Here is a 20629-nt window from a genome sequence, read left to right as displayed (position 1 = left end):
AAACTTGCAGTTTAAAATGCTGTTCAAAGTAATTCTATTCATTGTTATTTTTATTAGTTTACTTTTCCTTACAAAGGTCACTGAATAATTATTTTCTCTTCAACATTAAATTCTTTATGTAATCAAATAAGAAAATGTCAGATAATCAAATAGAAAAATTGGCAAGACACTTGAATAGAAATTATTGATGTTGGTTATTTTTGTTGGTTCCTTTTGGGGCTGCACTTAGTTGTGCTCAGGGGTAATTCCTTGCTCTTCACTCAGAAATTATTCCTGGCAAGCTTAGGGACACTATGAGATATAAGAGGTTTGATTAAGGTTAGCAGCATGCAAGGAAAATGTCCTACCCACTGTCCTACTGCTCCAGCCCTGAACAGAAATTTTATAAAAGAAGATATTAAGAAGGGTAATACAAATTGAAAAGATTATCAACATCATTGATGTTGTCATAGAATTTCAAATTAATACTATGAAGTGTTAAAATACAAACTGATCAAATTTGGTGTGGATGAAGATGAAAAGCAAAAAAAAAAATTACAATGAGTAGGTAGCATATGCTTACTAGACAAATATAAAAAATATAATCATTTTGGAAAGTTGTCACTAAAATTTAATTCTAAATATACATGCCTCACTCAAATAAATAAATTTCTATATGGATGTATATATAATATAAATTATAATGTTATGAGTTTTTTAGCCACTAAAATGTAAAAGCTATATTTATAAGCTATGTGTAATAGTAAGGCCTATATAACTATGCCAATTAGAATGGGAAGAAATAATAATTCACCTAATAATAATAATGTATTTGAGCAGCTACAACAACTACTATTGCAGACAGCAAAATTAATACTATGAAAGTAATAGTGAAATATAAGCTAAAAACTAATCAATATGGAATAATTCATCAAATTTAAAAAAATGGATAATGCTAGTCAATGTAATTGGAAATTAGGAGATCTCCAAGTTTGCTATCTACAGAGGACTGACTATGATAATCATGACTGGGCAGAACTTACCCTGGGACCAATAAAAGGACCCTAGTCTAGGCCTGGGCCTATGCATTTACAACAACCAAGATCTCTAATTTCAGAGGTCTGACTGAAACAACTGCAACCGAGCAGATCATTGGGAAACAACGAAAGACTAGGCTTTATTTTAGGATCGGGGCAAAAACCAAGACACCAATTACAGAAGATTGATTAAAACAACAGTGATGGATCACAATTCTGAGAACCGTAAAGAAAGACTTCATCTAGGCTCCATCCTTTGACCTGTACAAATATCACAATCTCTAGCTACAAAGGCACAATTTTATCACCCACTACAGAGTGGAGAGTTTCCAGACACCACAGAAGGACCTAGAGGAGAGTAAAAGAGCATGTATGGAGCCTGTAGTTATTCCCATGACAGTATACTTCAAAGGCAGAGAAACACTGTATCTCTTAGGCCAAGAGAATTCCCTTTCCAACCTCCCCAATATTTACTGTGTCCATGCAAGAAAATAAAAAAAGAGCACAAATCAAATTTTTTTAAGTTTTGTTATTGTTGTTGTTGTTTATTGCCTTTTTTTTCTTTTTTCTTTCTTTTGGGCTTTGTATTGTTATCTATTTCAGGACCAAGATTCTTGTATGGCTGCTGTCTATATTGCTCTGGTGCTTTTCGAGTTTTTTGTTTGATTTCTTTTTATCTTTTTATCTTTTATTTTATTTTTAATTTTTTTGTACTGTTATGTTTTTCTTCCTTTTCCCTCTCTGCTCTTAAACTGATAGATATAACCTCTATGAGGACTCCTCTCATTTTTTGCTTGTTCTATTTTTGCCCTGTATTATTATTATTATTATTATTATTATTTTATCTTTCTTTCAAACAGAACCACACAATTTGAATCATCTTGTTCCATATCACAAATGGAGGGGGAAATAATGGAAGGTACCAAGACCAAACAGTCAGATGAACATTAAGTAGAAATAAAAAAAGGTTCAAACTTAAGCACCAAATCCAAAGCCAATAACAGAATCGATACCCAACTCACAACATACTAGTCATAGAGAGGACTACCTATACTAGTACCTATACTAGTGCCCTAGGGGTTAAAAGAGGTAGATATAGGATGCATGCTGAGAACAGGGGTGGAGGGAAGACAATACTGGTGGTGGGAACACCCCTGATTCACTAAAATATTACTGTAAAAGATTTTTAATCCACTTTGATTAAAATAATTAAAAAAAAAGATATCAGGAGATCACAGGGCCAGAGAGATAGTGCATCAATCAGTAAGGCTTTTGCCTTTCATGTGGCTGATCCAGGACTAACTGAGGTTCAATCCCACAGTGTTCCATATGGTCCTCAAGTAAGGAGCTATTTCTGAATGCATTGCCAGGAGGAACCCCTGAGCATCACTGGATGTAGCCAAAAAAAAAAAGAAAAAAAAAACAAACAAAAGAAATCAGAAATCAGTAGATTTTGACAACTTATTTGTTTGATGTTCTCATTTCTGTAGGAACACACCAATTTAATAGAATTGGAAGTGAATAACTTACTAACCCTTCATTTATTGTATCAATGACTCCATTGGCAATACAATAATTTTCATGATGTTTTTATACTATACCTTTTCTTTTTTTCTTTTTTTGTTAAGTTTTCCTTTTCTCTTATGGTTCACCATTCATATCTTACGTTTCCATCAAAAGATTTTGAACCTTTTATACTCAAAATATACTCTTATTGACTTTCAATGTTTTATTACTCTAAAACCATGTTTGATTTCTATATAATTTCATTTTCTAATTTCTGATTTTCTAATTTCTCATTTTTTCATTTTCTTTAAATATGTCTTAATAGTTATCCATTTTTCTTTTTAGGACTTCCCATATATTGACACTTCTAATCATCTTTCTACCAAATTCTTCAGCTTTATTTTGAAAGATCACCCAAGAATCTATGCAAATATCCATCTTAAGAATGTTTATTGACTATGTTTGAGAATAAGATGTTCTTTTGTCTAACAAGAGGATGTTTTCTTTATTTTCAATTAGTTTTTGTAAAAGATACTCAAACACAGTGTATTAGCTTTTCTACCCAGGATATTCATCAATTCTGTGAAATTATATTTAGATGAAATTCCTCACTTTTACTTTTCTTTATTTGAATTAATTATTCATAGGCATTTCATTTAATAGCACATACTATAACTTTTAAATAAAAGAAGACCTGAAAAATACTAATAAATCAGTTTTAACATCCAAAGTAAATAGGAATAAGAATTACATATATAAATCTAGGTAAGCATTTTTCTTATATTTTTAATTTTTGCTACTATTCTTGTTTTGGTATTGTTTTTGTTCTTAGAGGGGTCACACCCAGCAGTGCATTTGGTGATTACTTTTAACTGTGATCTTCGAGATAATCAGGGAAGACCAGGTGGGGCTTTTAAGCTATCCTTGTCAACCTCATGCCAAGTCTCATGCCTTAAAATCAATATACTATCTCTCTGGCCCTATTCCCCTTTTAATAAGAAAAAAAAATCAAGAGGAATTTATATCACTTTCTGTAACCTAATATCTTAAAGATAGTAGAATAAAGCAAGAACCATCACTTAAGAGTGGAATATGAGGGATCAGATCAATGCATTATACTCATTTCCACTCCTAATTTATGAAGTATGACATATTATCTCCCAATGAAAGATTAGGCTCAAAAAAAGTCATATAGCATGCCTAAGACCATGTAAAATTTGAATAAGCTATTCTATGTAATGTAAAAACCATGATGTTTCTTTTTTTATCTTTCTGACTCATATCTATTATGGTTTATGAGACAAACATGTATACTAAATCAAGGGATTCTGATCACTTGTATAGCATACTAAAATATAATTTTTAGTGGCCTTTATTTTAATACTTAACATTAAATATCTAAATTGAGAAGTCATCTTCTGCGGAGACTGGATTTCATCAGCATTCCTGCCAGTGATCCTGCCTGCTTCAGAGCTGCCTGAGACTGGATTTCATCAGCGTTCCTGCTGGTGTTCCTGCCTGCTTCAGAGCTGCATGAGACTGGATTTCATCTGCATTCCTGCCCGAGATCCTGCCTGCTTTAGAGTTGGTTCCGGACATACACACACTGATTCCTGCTAGTTTCTGCCAGGAGTCAGAAAGGTGCAGAAGCCATTTTGGGTCATGCTGTTTTCAGCTGCCTGAGACTGGATTTCATCAGCTTTCCTGCGGTGATCCTGCCTGCTTCAGAGGTGAATGTCAATTTTCTGGGTGACCTTGGAGACCACAGTGAAGGTTTTGGAGCCTTCAAGCTCTTTCACCTTTGTCAGTAAGAGGATGGGAAGCCCCAACCATCTGAGGGGATTACCCATTTTAGACTAGGATTAAAGTTCTAAAGGATTTCTGGGAACTCAGATGCCAGCACCCCTATCTGCCTGTCTTCTATGCTATGCTGAATTTTTGGCCTGATTTCATCCTGTGTGTGGCTCATCTGCAGATGGCTCAACTTCCCTGAAGCCTTCCCTGAAGGTGAGTTTACACGCCCAGAAAGGAGAAGCTGCTGAACTCTGCTGGAACTCAGATGTCAGCACCCCTATCTGCCTGTCTTCTGTTCTGTGCTGCATTTTTGCCCTGATTTCATCCTGTGTGTTGCTCATCTGTGGATGGCTCGCCTTCCCTGAAGGTGAGTTTACATGCCCAGATAGGGAGGAGCCAGAGGAGCACAGCCGCTTTGCTTCGCAGCTATGCACATCATATAGCCAATGAATATAACCACAACACGTAGAAAAACACACAATACAAGTGTGACAAAGGGGAAACAATGCAGGCCAGTGCCAGACATAGAGAATGATGATGGCAACTCTGATGACTTGAGCATGACCAACCAACTAGTCAGTCTCTCAGATAAGAAGTTTAGAGTCGCAATATGAAAAACGTTCAAAGAACTCAAAGAAAGTATAGAAGAGAACACTAATAAGAATCAAGAGAATATGTACCATAAATGATGCAGTGAAAGATTTGTAATGCATATTGGTCACAATAAAAATTTAAAAAAAAATCAAAAAAATAAAAAAACTCCAAACTGAAATTTCAGGTTAAATATCAGGTCTGAAAAACTCAGTAGATGAATTAAAGAAAACATGGTTGAGCTTTCCCATGGGTTAACAACAGATGAGGATAGAATTAGTACAATGGAAGATAAGATGAATAACAATTCCATACAGCAGAAGAAATGGGAACTAAAGCCTTAAAGAAAATGATCAAACAATGGAAAATTTACTCAAGGAATGGGAACAGATGAAAATAGAAGTCTATGATAAGCTCAACAGAAACAACTTAAGAATCATTGGAGTCCCAGAGACCCAGAAAGAAAATTTCCAGGAAGAATCAATGGTCAAGAACATCATTAAAGAGAAACTATCAGGGCTAAAGAATACATGTGATCAAATCCTGCATGCCCGAAGAGTACCAACTAAAAGAGACCCCAGAAAAAACACCCCAACACACATTTTAGTCATAATGATGAATCTTACAGATGGAGACAGAATTCTGAAAGCAGTAAGATCGAAAAGAGAAATTACATTCAAAGGAACATACTTGAGATTTACTGCAGACCTGTCACCGGAGACACTCAAGGCCAGAAGGCAGTGGTAGAACATAGTGACAAAACTCAATGAAATAAATGCTTCGCCTAGAATACTGCACCCAGCAAAACTCACTTTCAGGTTTGAAGGAACACTACATGGTTTCACAGACAAAAAACAGCTCAAAAACTTTACAGACTCAAAACCATTCTTAAAAGAAAAACTGAACAGCCTAATTTAAGACAAGACAGACCAACAGACACACCAAACTTCGATATAAAGATGGCACTAACTCCCAGGTCAATTCTTTCTCTCAATGTCAATGGACTAAATGCACCAGTTAAGAGACACAGAGTGGCTAAATGGATCGAAAAACTCAATCCAACCTTCTGCTGCCTACAAGAAACATACTTGAATATTCACAACAAATATAGACTCAAAATAAAAGGCTGGAGGAAAACCATCCAAGCAAACAACACCCATAAAAAAGCTGGAGTGGCCATACTAATATCAGATAATGCAAACTTTATACTTAGGAAAAGTTGTAAGAGACAAAGGTTGATGTTTTATATTAATCAAGGGATACGTACAACAGGAAGAAATCACTCTCCTAAACATATATTAACTGAATGAGGGGCCAGCAAAATATTTAATAAAATAAAAATATTTAATAAAAATAAAATTTGTTGACAAATCTGGAAAATACTATCAATAACAACACAATAATTGTGGGAGACCTCAACATGGCATTGTCAATACTTGACAGGTCAACCAGACTAAAACCCAACAAGAATATAATACACCAGAAAAAAGAAATGGAAGAAAGAGGCCTAGTAGATATATACAGGACACTCCATCCCCAGAAGCCCAGATACACATTCTTCTCTAATGTACATGGGACATTCTCCAGGATAGACTACATGCTAGCACATAAAACATACCTCCATAATATCAAGAGGATAGAAATTTTGCAGGCTACCTTCGCTTAATACAAGGCTTTGAAATTATATTAGAACTACAAAGAGACACAAAAGAAAAACTTTAATACCTGGAAGTTCAACTGCCTAATACTGAATAACCAGTGGGCCCGAGATGAAATCAAAGAGGAAATCAAAACCTTCCTAGAAACAAATGACAATGGAGACACAAACTATCAGAACGTATGGACACAGCAAAAGCAGTACTGAGAGAAAAATTTATAGCTTTGCAAGCACACGTCAGGAAAGAAGAAGGGGCATACTGAATAGCTTAATGATGCAGCCCATAGAATTAGAAAGTACTCAAAAAAAGGAACCAAAAATAGGGAGACAGAAGGAAATAACAAAGCTGAGAGCAGAAATCATTGAAGTGGAAACTTGAAAACCAATCCAAAAGATCAACGAATGCAGAAGTTGGTTCTTTGAAAAAAATAAACAAGATTGATAGACCACTGGCAAACCTAACAAAGAAAGACAGAGAAAGAAATTTGATAACTTGTATTATGAATGAAAAAGGAGAGATCACTACTGATATGGTAGAGATCCAAAGGGTAATCAGAAACTACTTTGAGAAACTCTATTTCACTATAAATAAAAACCTGGAAGAAATGGATACATTTTTGGACTCATAATCTTCTATGGTTGAATGAAGAGGATGTAGCAGATCTAAACACACCCATCACTATTGAGAAAATTAAGACAGTAATCAAATGTCTGCCCCAAAACAAAAGCCCAGGCCCAGATGGATTTACTAATGAATTCTTTCAAACCTTTCAAGAGGAACTACTACCAATCCTGGCAAGACTCTTTCATGAAATTGAAGAAATGAGGACACTTCCAAATAGCTCTTATGAAGCCAACATCACCTTGATACCTAAACCAGAGAGAGATGCTACCAAAAAAGAAAATTACAATCCAATATTGCTGATGAATACAGATGCAAAGATCCTCAACAAAATCCTGACAAATGGGATTCAATACCTCATTAAGAAGATCATCTACTACGATCAAGTAGGTTTCATCCCAGGAATGCAAGGCTGTTTTAACATCTGTAAATATATCAATATAATACACAACATCAACAACAAAAAAATATAAATCACATGATCATATTAATAGACGCACAGAGCATTTGATAAGGTCCAACACCCATTCTTGCTCAAAAATCTCAGCAAGATGGGAATGGTAGGAACCTTTCTCAATATAGTTAAGGCCATCTACCACAAGCCAGAGGCAAATATTGTCCTCAATGGAGAAAAACTAAAAGCCTTCCCTCTAAATTCTGGAACAAGACAAGGCTGTCCTCTCTCACCACTCCTATTCAACTTAACACTGGAAGTACTTGCTATAGTGATTAGGCAAGAAAAAGATATCAAGGGAATCCAGATAGGAAAGGAAGAAGTCAACCTCTCGTTGTTTGCAGATGACATGTTACTCTACTTAGAAAACCCTAAAGTCTCTATGAATAAGTTTCTAGAAACAATAGACTCATATAGCAAGGTGGCAGGCTACAAAATTAACACACAAAAATCAATGGCCTTTCTATACACCAATAGTAATAAGGAAGAAATGGACATTAAGAAAACAACCCCATTCACAATAGTTTCACACAAACTCAAATATCTTGGAATCAATTTGACTAAAAATGTGAATGACCTACAGAAATAAAACTATAAAACTCTGCTCCAAGACATAAGAGAGGACACACAGAAATGGAAGCAGATACCCTGCTCATGGATAGGCAGGATTAACATAATTAAAATGGCAAGACTCCCCAAAGCATTGTACATATTTAATGTGATCCCTCTAAAGATACCCATGAAGGTCTTCAAAGAAGTGGATCAGGCACTTTTGAAATTCATTTGGAACAATAAACATCCTAGAATAGGTAAAACAATCATTGGAAAAAGAATATGGGATGAATTACTTTCCCCAACTTTAAACTGTACTACAAAGCAATAGTTATCAAAATAACATGGTATTGGAATAAAGACAGGCCCTCAGTTCAGTGGAATAGGCTTGAATACTCAGAGAATGTTCCCCAGACATACAATCACCTAATTTTTGAAAAAGGAGCAAGAAATCCTAAATGGAGCAAAGAAAGCCTCTTCAACAAGTGGTGTTGTCACAACTGGCTAGTCACATGCAAAAAATTGAACTTAGACCTCCAGCTAACATCATATATGAAGGTTAAATCCAAATGGATGAAAGACCTCGATATCAGACCCGAAACCATAAGATATATAGAACAACATGTAGGTAAAACACTCCAGGACATTGAGACTAAAGGCATCTTCAAAGAGGAAATTGCACTCTCCAAGAAAGTAAAAGCACAGATTAACAGATGGGAATATATTAAACTGAGAAGCTTCTGCACCTCAAAAGAAATAGCGCCCAGGATATAAGAGCCCCCACTGAGTGGGAGAAACTATTCACCCAATACCCATCAGATAAGGGGCTAATCTCCAAAATATACAAGGCACTGACAGAATTTTACAAGAAAAAAACATCGAATCCCATCAAAAAATGGGGAGAAGAAATGAACAGACACTTTGACAAAGAAGAAATACAAATGGCAAAAAAACACATGAAAAAATTCTCCACATCACTAATCATCAGGGAGATGCAAATCAAAACAACTATGAGGTACCACCTCACACCCCAGAGATTGGCACACATCACAAAGAATGAGAACAAGCAGTGTTGGCGGGAATTTGGAGAGAAAGGAACTCTTATCCACTGCTGGTGAGAATGCCATCTAGTTCAACCTTTATAGAAAGCGATATGGAGATTCCTCCAAAAACTGGAAATTGAGCTCCCATATGACCCAGCTATACCACTCCTAGGAATATACCCTTGGAACAAAAAAATACAATACAAAAATTCCTTCCTTACACCTATTTTCATTGCAGCACGATTTACCATAGCAAGACTCTGGAAACAGCCAAGATACCCTTTAACAGATTAATGGTTTAAGAAACTGTGGTACATATACACAATGGAATATTATGCAGCTGTCAGGAGATATGAAGCATGAAATTTTCCTATACATAGATGTACATGGAATCTATTATACTGAGTGAAATAAGTCAGAGAGAGAGAGAGAAAGACGCAGAATGGTCTCATTCATCTATGGGTTTTAAGAAAAATGAAAGACATTCTTGCAATAATAACTTTCAGACACAAAAGAGAAAAGAGCTGGAAGTTCCAGCTCACCTCATGAAGCTCACCACAAACAGGGATGAGTTAAGTTAGAGAAATAACTACGTTTTGAACAATCCTAATAATGAGAATGTACAAGGGAAATAGCCTGTCCAGAGTACAGGCGGGGGTTGGGTGGGGAGGAGAGAGATTTGGGACATTGGTGATGGGAATGTTGCACTGGTGATGGGTGGTGTTCTTTACATGACTGAAACCCAAACACAATCATGTATGTAATAAAGTTGTTTAAATAAAAATGAAGTCATCATCTTTATATATATTTATATATAATATAGATAATATACTACTTTTACAGTTATCCATCAAACCCGTTGGAAGTGGTAGTTGGAAATTTTGAGAGACTGCTTTTAACAGTACTAAATTACTTTTCATTAGTTCCATTCATTAGCTTCAATAACTGAATATATTAACTAGACTCACATATATTAATCCTATAACATATTAATGTTCAGAATAAAATTCCATTGTCACTTTTTAAGTACAGGACTTAACTGTTGAATCAAATAAAACTGTAATTTAAGAATATTAAACATACATTTGACTGTTGTGTACTGCTCCTCTGATTCCCATTATCAGATAAACAAATACCTACATTTTATTTTTTAATAAACATATATGTCTGTGAAGGGATATTATTAAAATAATATGCAATTTTAGCATCCTGTATGGTAAAAAAATAAAATTCTCCTATTAAATATGATTTCTCAAGACTTGCTTATGGTAAAGAAAATTAATCTAATACATTTTAAGTCTGCTTCTATCTTTCTTTAGGTACCTAGGATCAAATTATCAATAACATACATTTCAAATAACTTACAGTGTGGCAAAGGATAAAGGTTGGGTTTCTAATTGTCCTAACTGGTAGTGACTAACCTATGTATTCTGTCTTCTCCCAGCTGCCTGGGCAGTTCTGTGCCAATAGAAGCAGCTAAAAGAAATTCACCTGAATTTTCTGAATAAAGGCAAACACTGACAGGAGATGCTTGCTACTAAAGAGATAAGATCTCCAATGTGATAAAGAGGTTTAAAAAGTTTTTTTTAAAGCCCACACCCAGTGGTGCTCAGGGGTTACCTCAGCTCTGCACTCAGAAATCACTCCTGGCAGGCTCCAGAAACCATATGGGATGTCAAGGATCGAACCCAGATTTGTCCTGTGCAAGTCAAAAGCTCTACTCATTGTACTACGGGTCCTCCAGTCCCTGAACAGTAGTTCTTATAATAAAAAATTATATAACCTTTTTAATATAAGTTCACTTTTATTTTTAACTCCTTAAATAATTTTCAAAAGATGTAAAAATTGCTCTCTCATTAATGCAGTCTTAACAGTCTTCTGCAAAGTGATGACTGGGCACTGTACAAAGGAAGACTGCTTACCTTTGCTTGTCCAGCTTTTGTGATGACAGGGATATTAAACAGCTGACCAGTATAATACTGAACCCCACTTAAGAGGATCACTGCAATTGACTCTCCTTCCTTCTCAATGATTTCCAGAATATCCTCTAGTCTCAAAGTTTCTTCTCCCTGATGGGGGATTAGATACAGATTATCTCATATGACAATAACTTTATCACTTTACATTTCTCAGTCTTAATTTATCATGAGCTTCTCTTTCTCACATTGGAAAATCAGAGACATTTTTCAAATTTAATAACTTCAAGTATCTGTCAAGAGAACATTCTATCATGTTTTCATTATTGGAAAGTGTTAAACTAAATAAAAAGTGTTTTATAAAATGAGATCTTCCCACAACACAACTTGCCTGGCTTATTTCTTAATTTTTTAACTAATCTTTATTATTTGCATAGCTATTGTAATTTCTTTCTTGTTATAAATATTTAAATGGTAAGAGAAACTTCCTAGAAATAGATTTCCCTTACCAATGTAGTAATTTGTTTAAATAAAAAAAGTTTCTGTATACTGTATCTAAGAATAAGTAACATCTAAATTCTCCACATCAATCCAAAGATTTAGATATAAATATAAATGTAAGGAGAATTTTAAGAATCATCAAAATATTGAGGCTGGAGTAATAGCACAGCGGTAGGGCATTTGTCTTGTGTGTGGCTGACCCAGGAGGACTTCGATCCCTGGCATCCCATATGGTCCCCCAAGCCAGGAGCGATTTCTGAGTGCATGACCAGGAGTAATCCTGAGCATCATGGGATGTGGCCCAAAAACAAACAAACAAACAAAAAGAATTATCATAATATTGTTAGTTATTTTTCTCTAGATTTCTTCACATCAGACTAAATATTGGTCATTTAACAAAAATTAGAAAAATAGATTGTATATAAATGTGACTTTGCAAGCATTTTGATTAGGAAGAAGTATGCCTTTTGCAGCCTAATAATTCTCATCAATTTAGTATTTTTATAATTTTATTCCAGAGATAAATCTGACATTATTTGAGGTCAAATCATTACTAAATGCATCAATATTTGGGAAAAGGTCATTAAAATATTCGTAATTTTTCCTGATTTTAAAATACGTACCACTCCTGTGGTGTGGGGGGAAGTTGAGGAAAGGAGACATAGTTAAGGACTGATAAAATTTAGTCTTGCAGTAGTGACCTGGCACTTCACTGCTTGGTTATATTATAGTTTGTTTTTTCAGTACTTAGGGATAAAACCCAGGATCTCACACATGCAAATTAAATCCTAATTTATGGTATCTCTGTTATTTCCAATTATAATATTATATATTAGATGCATGCACATACAGATACATATGCACATATACTTATATCTGTAATAAAATAAAATAACTACTATACATATGGACCTTTTCACAAATCAGTATCTATAAAAAGTGAATTAACATTGAAATGTTTGTGATGCGATTTCATGTTATATATATAAAGACGATTTCAGTACTTTTTGGCAATTACTTCAGTCTAATCCCTGACTTCTCCCATCTCTACTTGGGGTTGCTTCCAATAGTGCTTAAGGTAAAGTTTGGTGCTAGGAAATCAAACCCAAGTATCCTGCATGTGAAGTATTTGATCAACTCAGATATCAATAATTCTATGAAAACCTCCATGTAAAATCGACAACATTGTAATTCAAAACTATTTATTGTTTTATCAAACAAAATTAAATTTTTTGAATATCAGAAAAAACAATGTGTGACATTCACTAACAATTTATTCAAAGTTGTCATAATAAACTAAAATATATATTTCTTAGTGTAAATATATGGTCCTTTTTCTTATTTAATTTCTTCAATCTAGTTATGCTTAAAGTGCTCTGAAATTATGATAAAGTCCTGAGAATCCACAACACGTGTTACTTGACAGTCATTTCCAAATTCACTTTGGCTAGAAATTGGCAATTTTTATGACATAAAAAGTAAAAATCTTCTCAATGATGTGAGAAATTTATTTTCTATTTATTTATTGCATGTTGACAATTAGAAGTGAATAGAGTAAATTTTAAATTTCCAAGTATTCTGGGTTAAAAGATAATTGCTAATGTGTTGGTATAAATACATGGACAGATCGTATATAAATCTAAAATTTACTCCCTGTGAATCTCTTGTTATGTGCCAAATTCCAGATGAGGGTTTATATGTCAAAGACTGTAAAACTTAGACTTATTATAACTCTAGAAGTGTATAGTTTCTAGTACTTTAGACTTGAACATATTGTCATGCCTGAATAGGTATTTTATTTGTTAGAGTTTTAAGTATTAAGAAACCTCAAAGAAATAAAGTGACAATTTCATAGTCACATACCTAGAAAATGAATATATTTGGGATTCTCTGGGGGATAGTAGACAGCCTGTAAGTCTAAACTTTCTCCCATTATCACCACATCTTTCTTTATATCCAAGTCTAACACAAAATAAAAAACTTAATATTTAGGTTGAATGATATTAAAAACAAATTTTTCTATTTCAACAAATATCTTTATTTTAATATAATTGAAATTAAAAAATTATACATTTTGCCATCATCTTCCATATTTCACCGAAGAACAGCGTAGATTCAATTACTTGAAAAACAGTTTTATTTTTTTTTAAATGAGTCTTGAACATTTAAAATAAGAAAATATCTGAATAACTGATTTTTTTCTTTTTTTTTTTTTTAACCACACCCGGCAATGCTCAGGGGCTATTCCTAGCTTTGCTCAGGACGCCTTCCTGGCATGCTCAGGGGGCAATGTGGGATGCCGGCAAGCACCCTACCCACTATTCTATCGCTCCGGCCCCTGAATAACTGATTTTAAGCCAAGTGATACACTGCAAAGCTGTATGTCTGTTGCAAGTCAGCCCCTGAAGAGGTTGACTGATGGAGGGATGGAGGATGAGGCCTTTCTCCTCCAGCTGGGACCACAGGTCTGTTACCCTGTTCAGTCGGTGATTCTGAAGTGAATGCTGCGGGAAGAAAGCCAACAGGCAGTCAGGCTTCCGAAGAAAACATCTCTTTATTGTGAGAAGAGGCCGAAGCCAAAAGGTCTAAGAATAGGTCCAGGACCAAAAGCCTCTCGCCTTCCACAGACCCTTATTTTTTTCCCCAGAATCAGGTAACACCCAATGGTGGGATAAGGTACCACCCAATGGTGGGAGCAGAATCAGGTACCACCCTAGGGTAGGGCACAATCACCTATCAGGGTAGGGTCAGTAACATAATAATCCCATTAAAATGTTTACATATACAACATATGTCTTTTAGGGAAAAATTTAATACTAAATGAAGGTGCAGAAATAATATTTATTTATCTTTCTAATATACCTCTCTTGGCTTTATAAGTCTCATACTCTTCTCAGTGTTCAGTCCATGAAGTTGAAGCTGTGATTCAATTGCATACTGGAAAAGAAGAATTTATTAAGTTGTATCTAATGCATAAAGTATATTGAAACAACTCTGAAAAGAAAATAATAAAATAAATAATATTAAATAAAATACAAGGTCAAATGAATAAGCAATACACCATTAATGAAAGATCCAATATGTTAAGGAATCTATGCTTTTTCAAACACTAAATATTGCAGAGGATAAGATATAGGATCTCCTATTCTGTTTTAAGATTTTTTAGAGTAAGTTATAAAATCACCTGATTTATGGTAAAATAAAATGTACAAAGTTGCCAAAGTGAATAGTGAGATCTTTCTCTGACAAAATTACAGTATAGAACTAAAGCCAGAGAAGTAGTTCAAAACATTGAGAAAAATTATTGGCATCTAGGTGGTTCAGGTGTGATTCTCAACATCATGTTTTCCTAAACATTGAGTCAGAGGTAGTTTGCCCACATATTATCTTGCATGAAGCCAATCCAGGTTAGATATCTGGCATCTCATGTGATCTCCTGACCATTGCCAAGTGTAATTCCTGAGTTCAGAGCCAGGAGCAAACCCTGAACACTGGTAGGTGTGACAAAAGAACATTAAATTCTGTGTGTAAGTGCAAATAAATGGCATATATTACCAATTAAAAACTAGTAAAAAAAAGAACATAAAATAGTATAAAATAAGTACCAAGTCAATCATAGGTCATATATTTTTAATATTTTGAGTTATTAATCATATTTTATAAGGTAAAAACCATTGTTTAAATGTCTTAAAATATTTGATATATACTGGTAATTACCATCAATGATATAGAAAAATCAAGTTTCTCTAAAGGTAAAATATTAAAAAAAAATTGTTATCTGTTCCTGTAATAAAATGTTTATCAAAAAAATAAAAAAATAAAAAAATAAAATAAAATATTTATCAACTAAATTACCAATACAGTATCATGAGTTTTCAGGGAACTAAATATTTCCTAATAATTAGTAAATATATCTAATAAGAAAATTCCAATATTCCAATACAGGTTGATGAAACAAAATTGATTGATATTTCAAAAACAAAACAAGGAATCGAATAATCCATGAAATAATCTATGAAAAAGTTTCTTCAATAAACATACTAGACAAGCAAGGACTCATGTGAAAATAGCCTAAAACTTCCTAAAACTATAAAGTAATAATACTAAAACTAATAATGTGGATTAAAATATATGATTGAATACACCAGATCATCAAATACAGGAGTGAAGTAAGTCAGAGGGAGAGAGAAAGACGCAGAATGGTTTCACTCATCTATGGGCTTTAAGAAAAATGAAGGACATTTTTAACAGTATCTCAGAGACAAGAGAGATGAGGGCTGGTAGGTGCAGCTCAGGACATGCAGCTCATCATATAGAGTGATGAGTGCAGTTGCAGAGATGACTACACTGAAAATTATCATAACAATGTGAATGAATGAGGGAAGTAGAAAGCCTGTCTCGAGTACAGGTGTAGGGGGGTGGGGAGGAGGGAGATCTGGGAAATTGGTGGTGGGAATGTTGCACCGGTGAAGGGGGGTGTTCTTTACATGACTGTAATCATACAACTATAATCATGTTTGTAATCACGGTGTTTAAATAAAGATAGAAAAAAAACAAGGTCTGTTGCATAATAAACAAGTACCCTACCTGTTGTACTACTGCTTTGACCTGAGATTCTCATTTTTTTAAAAAATAGAAATCAAGTACAATTCTATTATTTCACTTTTGGGTATTTTTTCTGAAAAAGTGATAAACACTAATTCACAGATATGTTTGTACTCTCATGATGAATTTTCAGATAAAGTAATCTTGAAACACCCTACAGAACTATAAATAGATATAGATAAATATATTATAGATATGTCTATATAATATATGTAATGTGTCTGTGAATAAATGCAGTTGAATTTATACAACTATAAAGAAAACATTAATTTTGCATTTGCAACAACATAGATAAACCTAGAATGTATTATGATAAGTGAAATTATCTGGAAAGATAAAATTATTTTTATTAATATGTTATATATAGTAAAAATTATAAGTACTGGGGCCTGGAGAGATAGCACAGCGGCGTTTGCCTTGCAAGCAGCCGATCCAGGACCAAAGGTGGTTGGTTCAAATCCCGGTGTCCCATATGGTCCCCCGTGCCTGCCAGGAACTATTTCTGAGCAGACAGCCAGGAATAACCCCTGAGCTCTGCCAGGTGTAACCCAAAAATCAAAAAAAAAAAAATTATAAGTACTAAATAAAACAATAATAAATGCAGGGACCCTAACAAAATTTGTTATTACCAGCAGGAAAGGGGAAATTAGAGGAAGGGGAGTATGTTATATTAATTAGGACAAAATACATTGATATTTAAATACATATACTTAGAACAGATTTTGTAACATATTTATACTTTAGTAAAACTTAAAAGTACCCAGTGATCACACTATTCTGCTGCAACAACAAATTTATTAATAAAATATTTATATTCCTAATATTTAAAACTAAAGATTAGTGTTGTGGTGTGTACTGATCTGATTTCATAAAATAACAAAATAACAACAATTAATAAAACATTTATAATGACACTTGATTTGGACCAGTGATTTACTCATCTCTTTAAAAAGATATATAAATCAATGTTATTATTCAACCATTTCATTCTTTGACACATGTTTTATTTGAACAAAAGAAATAAAGCTACAATCTATTAAAAATGTCTAAGTCAAAGGCATTTGATGGATCTATTTTTTGCAAAGTTACTTTGAGAAGACTAATGAATGAACAATCAAGTCAAACAAATAATAATCTCCCTTAAGAGAGGAAATATTATAAAAGTAACTTGAATCCTTACATGATCTGAAGGGAAGGCTTTGGCTTCAAGAAGAATTTTAAATCTCTTAGGTGTAGGCTTAAAAAATGATAGCTGCAATGAAGTGGATTTATTAAAAGAGAATTAATACACAATACATTTGTTCATTTTATTCTACACTTTATTTCATAATCACTAACATCTTATAGATAGTAATTAATTACAAATCGAGATGTCTGACTAGTTTCTTTTTCTAATTAGCCTTGCTGACAATGAATTAGAAAAAGGAAGAAGGTACAGGCCCATTGTATTTATCAAGGGAAAAGTAAACCAAGAAAAAAGTGAATTAGATCAAAACAAATTAACAAAATTTGCTTAAATTTTAATTGAAAATATATCTTACCAGTGCATATAATGTCAATTTCTTTATTGTGAGAATGCCATACAAAGTTTTAATATCTCTTGATTTCTTTTTCACTTTGATTTCTTTTTCACTACTGAATTGTTTTCTGGTATGAACTATTTTCATTGCTTTTACTAAAAGTACTTTTAGGGGTAATATATAACATTTTATAATTCTAAGACATAACTGGAGTTTTGCTTATTTTCTCAATGAAACACTTTCATTCACCCCACATTTTCTGAAGTTCACAGAGAAATAAGAAAATGTTTACTGTACTAATTGTTATTAACAGTTAATATATTTGTTGTTATTTTGGGTCAACCCGGCCGGCACTTGGTGTTTACTCCTGGCTCTGTGCTCAGAAATCACTCCTGGCAGATACAGAGGACCATATGGGATGCCAGGATTCAAACCCATCCATCCTGAATGGGCTGCATGCATGGCAAACTCCCTACTGCTGTGCTATCTCTTAGGCCCCAACAGTTAATATCTTTATTAGTCACTAACATGTTGATAACTAATATATTAATTACTATTTGGGAGAAAAATCAATTTTCTCATGATGTCACATTTCATAACTTCTGAATAATACAAAATACCTCAGTTTTACAAAGTAAAAATGTAATATGTAGAAGTGTCAATATTTTGTTTTGTTTTGTTTTGTTTTGGCCACACCCAAATCCAGGGGTTACTCCTGGATATGTGCTCAGAAGTCGCTCCTGGCTTGGGGGACCATATAGGACGCCGAGGGATCGAACCATGGTCCGTCCTAGGCTAGCGCAGGCAAGGCAAGCACCTTACCTCTAGCGCCACCATGCCAGCCCCAATATGTTATTCTAAAATTATACATACTGTAATTTAGCTAAGAGTCAAATCCTAGTTTTTCTAAAATAAAAACAGTGCTGCTATTCATCAACTTAATTATTAATAAGCATGATTAGCTGGCACATTTAAGAATCAATTTTCAATTAATAATAATATATATATTATATATACATATATACTACACTGGTTATGAGCTTCCAAAATTTTACTTGATAATATAATTCAAATATGTTTCCAAAACTCACTAATAATATTATAAAATGTTAGACATTAAGCAATTGCAATTGGTACTATGGTATATTAAAGAAAATTAAGAAAAGGGATAAAATAATACATTTGTTATTTTAAGTATAAATATTTATTAAGTATTTAAGATACAATAATCCTTTCAACAGAGTTACTCATTTCAGGTATTATATCCACTTACCTAATATAGCATTATTTTCTCATTAATTTTTATACCAATCTGTAATCACATTTTACTAACCTGATGTATAAAAAATTGGTTTTTCTGAAAATAAAAAAAAAAACCAACACATAAGAACTTACTGTTTTCCTAGCATTTGTGCATAATGGCTTTGTATGTTTGCAAGTAGCTTTGCTTTTTGCTCATTGCTGGAACAATCTTCCTTATGTTTAAAGATAAGAATTATTCATTATTCTAAAGCCTTTTAGAAGAGTTAACTTTCCTATGATTATTAGAAACCATTCTTTCAATAGTGGTCCAGCATTTCCTGGTAAAAATTAAAATAACCCACACAACATATTTTTAAATAAGTAAACCACCAGCTGCTCATGAATTAAAGATAGAAAACTGTCAGATTCTGTAAATGAGTGTATACTAAACATTGATGGGAAAGAAAACTTACCAGTAGAAGATGTAAATTAATAGTCAAAGCATTCATTAGGACTATTTCTTTCTCCTTGGCTCCTACAAAGTAAACATAGCTTAATTTCGCCTCTTAAAAAATTAGTCCTAATGTTTCTTAAAACAAAAACACAAATAGGATATGATTCCGTCTCATGGTTTTTAGAGGTAAGTACATATTTGATATGTCAACTCAGTGCAATGCAGGTGTATTCTCCACTTAACTCATTTTATAAAATGATGGTTCGACTCATATGCACATAATTAACTTAAATTATATTTTCTTTTGATCAAGTGAATAATAACCACAAAATAATGAAGCATTTCCCTTTTCCTGTAAACTAAAAATAATTTATCCATTATCTGCTTGTTTGCTAAATTCCCTGTGTACGTTTTTGTGGTAAGTGTCTCTTCAAATGGAGCCTAAAAAGTTATTAAAGGCAATCACTTATTTTTAAAGCTGCATGTTCCTAATGTCAAATTAAAATGCTCCTTTAATAAAATAAGTCTATTTTGTCAAATATAATTCACTCTTATTACAGTGAGAAATGTGATACTTTCAGAATCCTAAAAGCCTTAATAGCTCTGAGGTTTACTCATATACATTGAGATACAAGACAGCTAAAACAGATCCATAATTTTCCAATGGAGAAAACATACAAAAGGAATACACTAAAGTGTCAGAGTCTAATTAATTCTTATAATGAGGGGTTTATCACTGGAGACAAAACCAGGAACAAAGCATCCTTTGAATGCTTAAGTATTCAGTGCACAAGAATAATACTTTTCCTGTCTTTAGATTTTATACCTCTTAAACACAATCATAATTGCCAGTGTAATAGGAATGATGTATCTTTACCATTATTGAGAGAAATGGACTAAGTGACAGATTGTAAGACTCTACCAGGTTTTAGAGAATATTACAAGATCTACATTTTATGTGGAAAATATTCTTTGACAGCATCCCACTTTAAAACTAGACATTAGGTGGAAAAACTAATTAATAAATGTATTACAAGATAAGTTAATTTGGGAAGAGCATACTAGAAATAAATATGAATATTAGGAATTTATATTTTAACATAGGACTGATGTGTTCAAATGTGCAGGAAAAACTAATTGTCTTGCCTTGTGAATT

General features: G+C 33.4%; 1 protein-coding gene across 1 annotated transcript in view; it reads right to left on the bottom strand.

Annotated features, from left to right (window-relative positions):
- The window catches only part of KYNU (kynureninase), a 147207-nt gene that overhangs the window by 82974 nt on the left and 43604 nt on the right, over positions 1 to 20629 (bottom strand). The window contains exons 5-8 of the mRNA XM_049773568.1: positions 19493 to 19554; positions 17438 to 17509; positions 14515 to 14589; positions 11158 to 11304 (exon numbers count right to left, since the gene is read on the bottom strand). Of these exons, the coding sequence (XP_049629525.1) occupies positions 11158 to 11304; positions 14515 to 14589; positions 17438 to 17509; positions 19493 to 19554 (356 nt within the window). The remainder of the gene's footprint in view (positions 1 to 11157; positions 11305 to 14514; positions 14590 to 17437; positions 17510 to 19492; positions 19555 to 20629) is intronic.

This window comes from Suncus etruscus, chromosome 5 (genome assembly GCF_024139225.1).
Source record: "Suncus etruscus isolate mSunEtr1 chromosome 5, mSunEtr1.pri.cur, whole genome shotgun sequence".
NCBI classification, from domain to species: Eukaryota; Metazoa; Chordata; class Mammalia; order Eulipotyphla; family Soricidae; genus Suncus; species Suncus etruscus.
This window is presented reverse-complemented; position numbering and strand designations above follow the sequence as displayed.